Source organism: Trichoplusia ni, chromosome 3, assembly GCF_003590095.1.
Source record: "Trichoplusia ni isolate ovarian cell line Hi5 chromosome 3, tn1, whole genome shotgun sequence".
Lineage (NCBI taxonomy): Eukaryota > Metazoa > Arthropoda > Insecta > Lepidoptera > Noctuidae > Trichoplusia > Trichoplusia ni.
Window position 1 is genome coordinate 11,897,205 of NC_039480.1, and position 11,835 is coordinate 11,909,039.

An 11,835-nucleotide genomic window follows, 5' to 3' on the forward strand; every position below is an offset into this window, starting at 1 on the left:
CTAAAAACCTCTAGATACATTAAATCTCGCTACGTTATACATTTTTATAAAGTTGAGTAATATAACCTGAATCATTAGAAAGGAGTAGGTACAACACATTTTTCTTAACAACCTTCAAATTATACAGAGCAGGCAAAAACTCCAAGATACGGACAAAGCTGGTATAAAAGTAACTTATAAGTCTCACACATTTTGTCGAATACCGGTTCACATATAAACCTGACGAGTTATACAATTAGCTTCATCAATAGGAAAGTGAAATCATCGCGACGATACCAAATCTTAGTTGATGCGTATTCAGTGAAACGTGTACAATTAATTTATGTAGTGTAAGCCAAATGGTCGCATCTATATGCAAAACCTCGGTGTTCCCCGCTTGCTTGGCTGCGGAACTAGGGCGTGGCTTGTGCCAAATTGTCTCTGCTGGCTTATCTAGAGTATTATAGCCAGCACTAGCAGCAATAAACTTGGGCATTCCCGCGATCTATTGCTCTCGAGGCCTCCATGTGTGTACTTTATTCCCATGTTTTGCGGTTAATTTCGTTTTATCTCGCACTTTATGAGGGTAATGAGTGATCTGTTTATTTATTGCGTCCCTTTAGTTAGCGTTGCTCCCTCTTTGCTAATAAAGCTGCCTGAATAAATCATAGGAATCAGCAGGGGTATAATGAAACCGTAAAATTTAAGTATTATTTACCGCATCCTAGTCTATTATCATTTTATCACGTTACAATTTTAAACGAAACGGATTGAATACACGTCCATTGAAGTTAAGTAAATTGAATATTAAAATTTAATTCATCTAAAACTCCCCCGTTCGGAAATTTTCAAAGCACTTAACATTTTTATGGCACTTTGCAGATTCGTCGAATACCACCGACCTCTTTTAATCTGGCCTGAATATTTCGCCATGAAGGGACCAAAAAATGTTGATCGAACTTCGCAGACAGTTTTAGGACAACGGCCATCGGCGTAAAACCTTACTTGTTATTGACTCGTGCCAAATAAAAGTACTTCTCAGTTAATTATTCTAATGAACGTTAAGAATTTTGCGCTTTTATGGTAAAAACAAGTGGTTTACTTAAGGATTGGGCTCCAAATAGGTGCTCGTAACACTTTTACTTCGACCGCGTTTTGTATGATATTGAATGGATTAAGATATGAGTAGTCATCAGGTTCTTAATGCTTATAGGCCATAAAGTTTATTAAGTGCTGACCTCCTTGGAGCCAGTGACTATAATCTGTCATGCTTGGGTTAACTTGGTATCACACTACTCAAAAGAGCGAAAGATAAAGTTGATCAATCCACGATGTCCTTTTTCCTTTCCTTATAATCTTTTTGGTATCTTGCTTGATCAGCATGTAGCCATGTATATATTTTTTTCTAAGATTTAGGTGAGTCTTAATATTTTCGTAAAACATTTAAGCGTCTTAGAATTTGATAAGTTTGCGTGGATAAGTTAGCGTATCAAACTGGCTTATCCTATAATATTATTATAAGCCATTGCCAAATACTTTATATACCTCCCAAATTATTCTTATACATCCTTTCCACCTATATGTTTATATTTATATCCAATATTATAATAATATCGTAAATGTTTCGCAAATAATTTGCTTTAACTTTACCTTATTATACCACCTATATAACCTCCTTAATAAAACATATATGCTTACAATAAATATCTTCATGTCATATCTAAATAGCTAAGTTGTATTCTTATTTACGTAACCACAGATAATTAACCTACTTACGTTTGTCTATAATGGCATGGCCAACTTTACGTTAGGTATTTAAATAAAAAATAAATAATTACTTAGGTACAAGTTGTTTACGTAAATATGTGTTTATATAATGAGTGTAATTGCGAATAGGAATGTGTTTTATGGCCTTACATTTTGGCTCTTTTGCTTCACAAAATGTACAGTTTACCTTTTAAATGTATTAAAGAAAGTACGGAATTGAACAACTGAAATTGCATAAGAAACACAAAAAGACATCTACTTTTCTAATGCGATAATTTAATATTAATAATCACTTTCACTGCTTAGGAAATGAGCAACTAGCACAGTGTGTACACGTAACTTCGATATGAAATAAAATAAGTATCGTTAACTATACTTACTAGTGTTCTGAATCGACATCCGCTATCGAAACTTTTTGCTCACCACTTTTTATTACTTTTTTTGAACATCGAGCGATACAATAACACATTTAAAATACGAACGCTGTTGTCGTAATGGCGGCTTTATGTAAAATAATACGATAAAAATAATATTATTTATGTTGCAAATTTATTCCTAATTCAAGAAAATAATTTAAGCTTCTTTAATAAATTGATTTTTTTTCTTCATCACATTCTGCAGTAGGCCACATCTGTAGATCTTACTTTATTGATTTCTTACCGTATGAAACACACTTTAAAACACGGTCAGTTAATCATAATATTGTCTGATAGTTTTCAATTGTTCTGAACTGTTCTATTTAAGATTCCAATTATCGAAATTTGAAATTTACACTTTAAAAATCTCTAAATATCTCGAATGTGACATGAACTCAACCGAACGTTTACTTCAATAATCTGTTTTGTACATTATTCATGTAATACTAAACATCTCCAAATATTTGTCCCACAGGTGCAGCCGCGGCATCTCGCCTCTATGTTGACGCCGTGGGGAAGCTCGGCCGGCAAGCACAACAGGGCACATGGGGAGGATGTGCCGACATAGGTACATATATTATGCATGTAATATCACACGAATGGGTACCCAGGTGCCTGCCGACCCTATCTGCAATTGATACTTAAACTTGATAGCTAAAGAAAACAAAATTGTGTAAAAGTAAGCGGGGGCCTACTATGGTGTCTTGAAGTAAGACCGTTGACTGTTGACGCTGCTCTAGACCACGTAGCGCGCTTTTGTGACTGCAAGAGATATTGTTAAAATTTAAAATGGTGTAGTACCCAGGTCAAATACAAAAACTTGCAGACTGTTTCAAATTTAATAAAAAAATACCTACTAGTCTAGTATTACTGGTATTATTTCATTGGAACTTTTCCTTATAAGACTTTCCTCAAGTCGTGTCAATCAAATGCTTCAATTTTTGTTCTTTTTGTGATGATTTGTTATTTTTCTTATAAGACTCTTGGCAATAATTTCAGAATACAGATTTTTGTTACTTTTAACTTTTTATTGTACCTTATGCTGTAGCATATAAGGTACAAAATCGTTTAACAAAAGTGAAATAATTTTAGAATTAATTTAATTAGCCATCTAAACGAGAACAATAATTTACAGGTACTGCCCTAATGAAGGTCGTGGAGGTGTACCGAGAAATACAAGATCAGCAAATGAATATCGTAAGTTTATGAGGAAAACTGAGATACAAACAGCCCACTGCCTCCTGGCTATGTATATCCATAGTTTCCTATTATCCTCATTCCAAGGAGTATCTATGAGTTTCTGTCGAGTGTCCCAATAATCTGCAAGTTATTTGTTTGTTTCAGTTGAAGGCGTTTTACGTTGACCTCTTGGTCCCCTTGGAAACTAATCTCGAGAAAGATACAAAAGTAGTACAGGTCAGTCAATAAGGTTTTTTTGCTTTCCTCCTTTCATAATCTTTTATGTGGATAGTTCCAAGTTGTAGGATTGTTTACAGGATAAGGGAGAGTTCAAATAAGCTTAGTATCGCGCCCGTGAGATAAGAGTTTCGATTAAAAAAGTTTTTGTCACAATGCTTCTAGTATACAATACATTTTTATAAATGGCGTAGTTTGTTTGTTTTGACTTAAGCTATTTACAAAGTTTAGTCCATACAAAAACATTTTTTTTTCAGTTTTAATAAGAACCATTTTTGTGGTCAGCTTTTTGAAGGACATGTAAAACTATGAACTTTTTTTTCGGTAAAGTATATTGAGCACCACCTTAAAATACAAAATATCCTGTTATGCATCAAAGTGTTTTTAAATATTGAAAACATTCTTATCACAGTCATTAAAATGTATGATTCCATTAACAACGAATTGAACTTTTAAATTAACGAGAACGTAATGAATACTACTCTGACACACCACTTAAAATCGCTTTTGTTCTTTTACGAGTATAGCAAGCTTTCAATATTGAAAATTTTATTATTACTTGTATTAAAAAAAAAGAAACAATTCGAATAACGAGTATTTTATAATTGACAAATGACGATCGTTTACGCTTTGTTGCAGTCGGAGCAAAAGAGGTTTTTACAGCAACACAAGCTGCGCTCAGAGAGTTACAGCAAAGCCGCCGCGACTATAAAGAAACAACGAAAGAAGAAGCCAAATGTCACCAAAGTTGGTTCAGCCATGGATAAGGAGATGAAGGTATTACAGTTAAAGAATATTTCATCACATATATAACATATATTTAAAGGGTCAGTAAGAAGATCGAACTTAGTAGTAGTCATTGTAATCCTTGCGTCGTGGACGTTTCACAAACATTCAACTCACATGCACAAAGACATCTTGGCTCAGGACAAACATTCGTCGATCACAAAACCGCTAGTCCTACGTGGGGATCGAAACCGCGAAAAATCGCGAGGGTGGGTTTGACTTGGTGATCTCAACCACTCGGCTATCCATACAACCGTTTGAAGGTGTTTTTTTCAAAGTAATGTCGAATTCTAATACAAATAAATCTTTATAAAAAAACATAATTTCGACAAATGAAAGTTTTTAAACCAGGTGCATAAACGACCTAACATGTTTAAGTCAAACTAAACACTTCATGAATTTTATCGTCTCAGAGGCTCTAAAACAACACATTTAAATAAAACTAGTCTTGTACGACAAGAGAATAATATTGGTGGTAAATTCAAATTTATAAATAGATTTAAATTCTGCGCATATTCTCATTCAATGGTAATAGGAAACTAGTAATGTATGTATTATTCAAAGCATATGATAGAAACTGGAGGAACATCAGTTGCTAGAACATTTTACCAACGAACGCTCTGACATATTATCACGTAATAGGTATAATAATAGATCGCTTAAATAAATTCTCGTATTAACATGAAATACGATGTAATAATGGTAATTTACTTGTTCTGTGTGATAAAGACCGTAGATCGAATCGCTTTATTGGTACAAGCATAATTATAACCAATTAAAAAGGTTTTACGGAAATTTATGATAATTTATGACCAGAAACTGGCCAATCACATCATATTAAAGAAAAGCAAGACACAACGGCGATCACGAAAGAATAAAATTAAAGAGAGAGAGAGAGAAAGAAATATAGTGCAAAATTAATAAATTAAGACGGACGAAATAAAATTTCGCAATCTAGAGTGGAGGCACTCCAAATAATTTCAATTGCAAAGAATTTTTCAATATGGGTTATAAAAAAGCAAGGTTTTTTATCATTAAAGTCATTGTTAATTTATTTCCAGAACATGCAGATTCTAGAAGAAGAGAAAACCAAATTGGATGCGTTCTGCGAACAAAGCTTGAAGAATGTAAGTATTTTCCAACGAACAACGAATTGTTACTACACAATAGGAAAGCAAACGAAATATTGTTGAACAACTCTTATTGATTGTGGCACTACGTTCAATCAAACCCTTATTCACTGAGTCCGAAGCTCGTAAGCAATGATGTTGTATTAAAAAACAATAATTCAATGCTTCCCGAGGGTTTGAAATATTGTTTACTTTTACATTGTTATCGAGTGTTGTTGCAGTAGCTAATCGTGCAGAAATCACATAAGCTTTGCGAACAGAATTTTGTTAAAAACACTTGCATTGAAATAATTCATGTTTTTTAAAAACTATACCCTTACTGTGCTACACCTCTTTTTAATAAAAAAGATGTGGGAAATCTCACAGCCGCCAAACATTGGATTTGGAACACTTTATAAACGCGTCAAAACGTATTCCATAGACGATATTCGAATGTTCTTTTTTCTTTTAGGCCATGACACAGGAGCGTCGCCGCTACGGATTTGTGCTAGAACGACAGTGTTCTCTGGCTAAGCACTGGCTAGCTTACCACACTGCTGGTGCCGCGGCTTATAATACTGGCTTGGATGAATGGCTCGAAGTGTCCAGGACCCGCGAATTCCTGCCTCCGAATGTTGAAGCCATGTTTGTTAGTAGAATGAGGGTAAGAAAGAGATTTGTTTAACTATAAAATATCTTTTCACAAAAAAAAAGTCATAAAAGTAAGGAAAAATTGGTATAGAACAAAATTACCAGGAGATTCCAAACACCAAAATATACTACAGATAAAATATCTCAAACTAAATTAACATTTTAATGTAAAACCTGCTTACTGTCAAAGGTGTCAATTAGTAGCTTTAAGTGCTTAGAAGTCCAGACACATAGTCAAAGCGTTAACGTCATTGAGCACTTTCAAAGCTTAAGTACGAGAGAAAAGCGTAAAAAATATTTTTCATAACTTTAATAAAACGACATGGCTCGTGACGTGTAGCGCCATAAAAATCTGTCTCCACTAGCGTAAAATACTTTTACGCGCTCGTACTTGTTATACAGACCTTTTAAATGACCTGCAAGAGTGGTAAACCAGTAAATTATGTAATAACACAAAGGGAATTGTTATAAAGAGTATTCTTTTGTAATACGAATGAGCCATTTTAATGGTTGTTTATCTGAGACTGATTAAGCTATAAACCCTGAACTCAATTCTTGGACTTTAGTTAACCTTCATCTTAATGGGCCATCAGTAAAGAAGTCTTGCCATAAAACTTGTTTACTCTATTGTCAACAGCAAGTATCGTTCTGGGCTGATGAAGACGTATACGCGAGCCCTCGTAACGGTGACGACGATGACCGCGCTTCAGTCGGCTCGGCTTTACGTAAAACCAGATCTGTGGATGCTTCATGCCTTGATGTTAGGTCTATTGGAGATTTGGGTTCACCAGCTCAAGGTTTGTCGCGGGCCAAATCTGATTTCAATCTTCAAGCCAGCTCCAACATTGACGATCAAGGTAAATCTTATGTCCTTCTCATTTCCTTTCAATTTCAAGCACGTTTTTTTTTGCTTAAGGTTTACTACTTTTTTTCCTTTCTTTTCAGTATCTGATTCACGCACAGCTACACGTCCGTCGTCGCTTGCTCCACCAACCTGCACTTCTCGGGACCCGCCGCTCGCTCGAGCTCTGTATGCTTACTCTGCCGCTGGAGACAACCAGCTCAGCTTCCAACAAGCAGATGTTCTAGCTCTGCTTGGAGAGAGGACTAAGGGATGGCAGTATGGAGAAAATTTACGCACGCACCACGCTGGCTGGTTCCCTCTTGCGTACACTGAACCAATCCCTAACGAAGAAACCGGGTACTTACTCGTTTATTTATTTGTTTAGTAGAAGTACACCCACCTCCAACCTGAAATTTTAATTTTAAATTAACAAGTAATTATTTCTACAGTAATTCCCCGGCCCGTTGGAGCTGTGTCCAAACACCATCAGAAGCCCCACCGCCAGCACCCATCGCGCATGCGCAAACAACACCTTCAGCAACGGGACACTCACATTCGCACCCACCAGCACGCATGTTTGGAGACACAGTCACTGCTCATCACGTTACAAAGGTAAAAATCCAAACATTCAACTCAACAACTATCTCCAAATCTTCAGAGATGCTGGTTATTAATAACTCTTTTATATTCTCAGGGTCGTCTAGGAACCGGCTCACCAGGCTTGCCGCCAACTCTACCAGCACCTTCACCGAGTGCTCTCAGCTCTTCAGCAAGCGCCACATTCCACGCTTCTACTCCGGCCACAGCCGCTACCGGTGCTATTAAGAACTCGACATCTTCAGCCAGTTTTACAACTCATGCTGTTATAGAAACAAGGAGCTTCGGGCCTCAGACATTGCCTATGCGTTCTCAGGTATAAAAATCTCAAACTCGCAGAGGTTCAATAAACTCATAACTTGTGTTCAGTTTATTAAGATTCAAATTACTTATGTATTGATGCAGGTCGCCCAGAACAAAGCAGGACCAGCTAAGACCGTAGTGAGTGCAGTAGGTGCTGTAGGGAATGTATCACTGCACAGCTCCAACGATTCTGGTTTCTCCAACGAGCCGCCACCACAGCCCGACGTGGACTACAGCGACGAAGAAGCTCAAAGACTTCGTGTCCCAATTAGGTAATTTTAGTTTCAACCTTAAATATGCATAAGTGTGTTTTTTGTTTCATTTCCTAGTTGCTTGACTTATTTTCGTTTTGTTATGTAGTTAAGCTAGTTCCATTTATTTTTTCCTTTTATTTATTTTATAGTAAATCTGCTCTGCAATCGAACGACACTAAAGCATACTTACTTAAAACTCAAAGCTTGAAACGAGGTCCTAAACCAAGTAACACCGCCAATGGATATCTAACCGACGATCAACAGCTAATGCTTCGTAACATGCTGGACATGGACAAAGACTCCCAAAAAGTGAAGAGAACTAAATCATTCTGGAAATTCGGTCGCACTACTGCTGAAGAGATTATGGAAGGAATGTCTCTGTGGCAACATCGAGATATTGTTGACACAGTGCCAGAGTATAAGAAAAGATTATTTGAGAAAATGAAGAAGGAACTGCGTCCAGCACCCGATATTCCCAAGCAAACAAGCCCAGAAAAGACGATCCCCGTCGAAAACGGACAACCGCCAAGACCAAAAGAAACTATTGACAGAAAAGACATGAAAATGCCTAATGGCATTCGTCAGGCTAAGAGCTTGGGATCAATTCAAACTGAAGAAAGAATTGAAAAGAACAGAAAGGGAGGTGATAATTATAACCATCAAACTCAAACAATGAACAAAAAGAGCATGTCTGAAAAATCTATTATTGAAGAGAAACATGAAGATTTCTCGCCACGCAATGAATCACGACACTCAGATTTAACCAACACAAGCACGATAAAAACCAACTTTGAAAACAGCTTTTACAATGACGAAAATGGTGAAGGTTTTGTCATGAAAACAGTAAAGCGAAGGGAAATATTACAGAAATATGACAATGATAGCAGCTCCGACGTTAATTCTGTTGCTTCGAGTACTGATCCATATGACTGTATTATAGTAGATGATCATATGACATCAAGGAAGCAGCAAGAAATAGACAGACGTCGACAAACACATGTGATTGAAGAAGAGGTTAAGAAACGCAAAGAGAATGCCTACATGCCGGAGTTTGAAGAAATAGAGGTAACTCCAATCAAACCACATGTTCGTGCTACATTGTCATCTGAAAAAACTAAAAACTCCCACGAGAGAAGTCCACCAAAAACAATGGAATTCAAAACATTCAAGGACAGTTCCAAAGAAATAAAAACATTTTCCGCGTCATCTGAAACACTGAAGTACAAAGACAACGAACAGCACACCGATAGATACGGTATCCCAACTGAACGAAATAATAATGAAATGCGTAATGAGGATATTTACAACGGTCACGATGAGGGAACTTTGAAATATAAGAAACGTAACGTAAGGAACGAAACAAATGAAGAAAAGACTCATACCACAACAAACACATTTGAAAATGGAAAGAGTCACAAAAAAGATTATCCACAAGCTGAGGTAAGAACCCAAAAGAAAGATGGCAGACCATATGAACAAAACCGTGAACCGCGAATCGATTATTCGCTAGACAGACGCCAAACAAAGAAAGAATTCACTGATACAAAGGGTAGGGATGCCAGGAAAAATAAATCAAACAGGAGTTACGACGATAGCTCCTTACCGTATAATGGACGTCGGGAGGAAAGGTACTACGAGTCAAATATATCGTACTTCAGTGATCAGGAACGCAGAACATCGCGGTACGACTATGAAACTGATTCGAAGAAAGCAGAAAAATCCAAGATCCGTCAAGAAGAGGCAAGGCTTGAAGCAAGACGTTTCATCGATAGACGTAGTGAGGGACCATACAGCGAATCAGATGACCAAAAGTTTAATGAAGCTTTAAAACAACAAAGACCACAATTACTCCCGCGTACCAAGCTACTAAAGAGACCGTCAGAAGGAAATGAGTTGCCAGAGGAAGGCCATACATTTGGACCGTGGTACGATTTATGGGGACGCGAAACAGCTGTCTACAAGTAATGTAAAGGAGGTTTGTTTTTAATTACTTAAAGATATTCTTTTGTTTACTCCTCTTTGTAGTCGGGCATTAAATATCTTATTATTTGCTGCTTTTTGTCTAGACATTTTACGTAGTTAAATATTATTTTTATCATCTATCAACATTTATTAAAAAAATCTAAGAATTAAATTTTGGTTCTGTAAATAAACAATCAGTGATAGTATTTTCCAATACTGAATAAAATTATATTGGTAAAGAATTCTTCTAAATCAGAGTACAATTTTGTTGTGATATAAATGAGTGAAATGCTAACATTTCCGTTTTCCCCCGCAGGCCACAACAATTCGCAACGGTGAAGTTAAGGAAAGCGCTAACAAATGATCGCTCGTCACCGGCCATCGAGTAATGTTTTATATGCGTATAATATAATATAATTATATTATTTTGTTAATTAATATTAATTGTAAATTAGAAACACCGTGTATTTTGTACAGTTAAATATTCATAGTCTAACAAAGAAATATATCACAATTTTTTATAATAATCTAAAATGTTTGTTTCATTTTGTGTGTAACCTTTGTCCTTTAAATGAAATCATAAATTAATTTTGATTCACTGATCTATAAACAAACTTATTTTTTTTAAACCATGGATCCATCCCTATTTCATTACCAGGTAATAACAAATTACTTCAAGCGTTAGTATTACCAATTGAATAGAAGCTGCTTGCTGAACAATGTACGTAGCACGTACCATCTAATATCTAACTATTTGATCTAACCACTCAATGGATTTGAATTAAATTCCAAAGAGGTATCTTCAAATAAGGCGCTTTCGATCCGGAAAACTAATCACTCTTCAAAAGTTTTAGTTAAATCAGGAGAAGTGTAATATAACAAAAAGTTTTGTTACATTTATTAGGAATTAACGTAAACGTTATTGGGTGCACCGATAGAACAACAAACTTTTTTCGAATTATAGCGGGTGGAGTCGCTGGTAATGGCTGTTAGTGATGTCAAATAGGACAAATTAAGACAATTTCTAGATATCAAAAAACAGAATCATAAATGAATACATCAATAACAATGCAGAAGAATCTGCATCCAGCAAATCAACATTCGAAAACTAAATTAAATCCAGAAGATACATTGGGCATTTGTCAAAAAACAAAAGTCGACTTCAATTGGCCCCTCGTGACAATGACCGATGATTTATTACGTTCCGGCTCCTGTGGGGTTCGCAGGAAATGACGCACTGGCGATGTCTCCTCGAGAAATATTCCATCGATATGTTATGTTCCCGGGTCACACTCCATCCCGCCGTCAATTATACGACCGTTTTTAGGAAGCAAAAAGGCTTTCCTAACATCCAACTTCCGATGGATGAGAGATGCTTTATTATAAGTGCGTAAAGTCCCCATAAATCTTAGAATTTCATCCTTATCTAAGCAATAAATTTAGACTTTGCTGGCGGCTTTTCGTTTTAGAGTATCACTTTGATACTAATTAGAATCATTGAAAATCACGGTTCTGGAAATAGTGGTTTGTGTAGGCAGCTTAGAATTTGGGGCACATTAAACATTTATGTATCGGTTTCAGACAGTGAATAAATGTTTTCAAAGGCCTCGGCGGGAATCTTACCATACTTAAAGCTTCGCAACCGTTATCTTGTCTTTGCAAATTAGTCTACATACTCGTATGAACGGTTATTTACGAAAGCCCAAGTCTTAAATTAAAGCTTGACAACGTTAGAATGAGGTCTATTTTAG

The 11,835-nt window shown here is 36.2% G+C and overlaps 1 protein-coding gene across 2 annotated transcripts in view; it reads left to right on the plus strand.

Annotated features, from left to right (window-relative positions):
* Nucleotides 1-10,618, plus strand: part of LOC113491931 — an 86,193-nt gene extending 75,575 nt beyond the window's left edge. For both annotated transcript variants that reach the window (XM_026869145.1, XM_026869144.1), the window contains exons 4-16: nt 2,638-2,730; nt 3,298-3,359; nt 3,507-3,578; nt 4,218-4,355; nt 5,426-5,491; nt 5,946-6,137; nt 6,762-6,981; nt 7,070-7,325; nt 7,418-7,580; nt 7,663-7,881; nt 7,971-8,140; nt 8,272-10,097; nt 10,401-10,618. In XM_026869145.1, the coding sequence (XP_026724946.1) occupies nt 2,638-2,730; nt 3,298-3,359; nt 3,507-3,578; nt 4,218-4,355; nt 5,426-5,491; nt 5,946-6,137; nt 6,762-6,981; nt 7,070-7,325; nt 7,418-7,580; nt 7,663-7,881; nt 7,971-8,140; nt 8,272-10,087 (3,467 nt within the window). In that variant the 3' untranslated portion in view covers nt 10,088-10,097; nt 10,401-10,618. The remainder of the gene's footprint in view (nt 1-2,637; nt 2,731-3,297; nt 3,360-3,506; nt 3,579-4,217; nt 4,356-5,425; nt 5,492-5,945; nt 6,138-6,761; nt 6,982-7,069; nt 7,326-7,417; nt 7,581-7,662; nt 7,882-7,970; nt 8,141-8,271; nt 10,098-10,400) is intronic.
* The last annotated feature ends 1,217 nt before the right edge of the window (nt 10,619-11,835 follow it).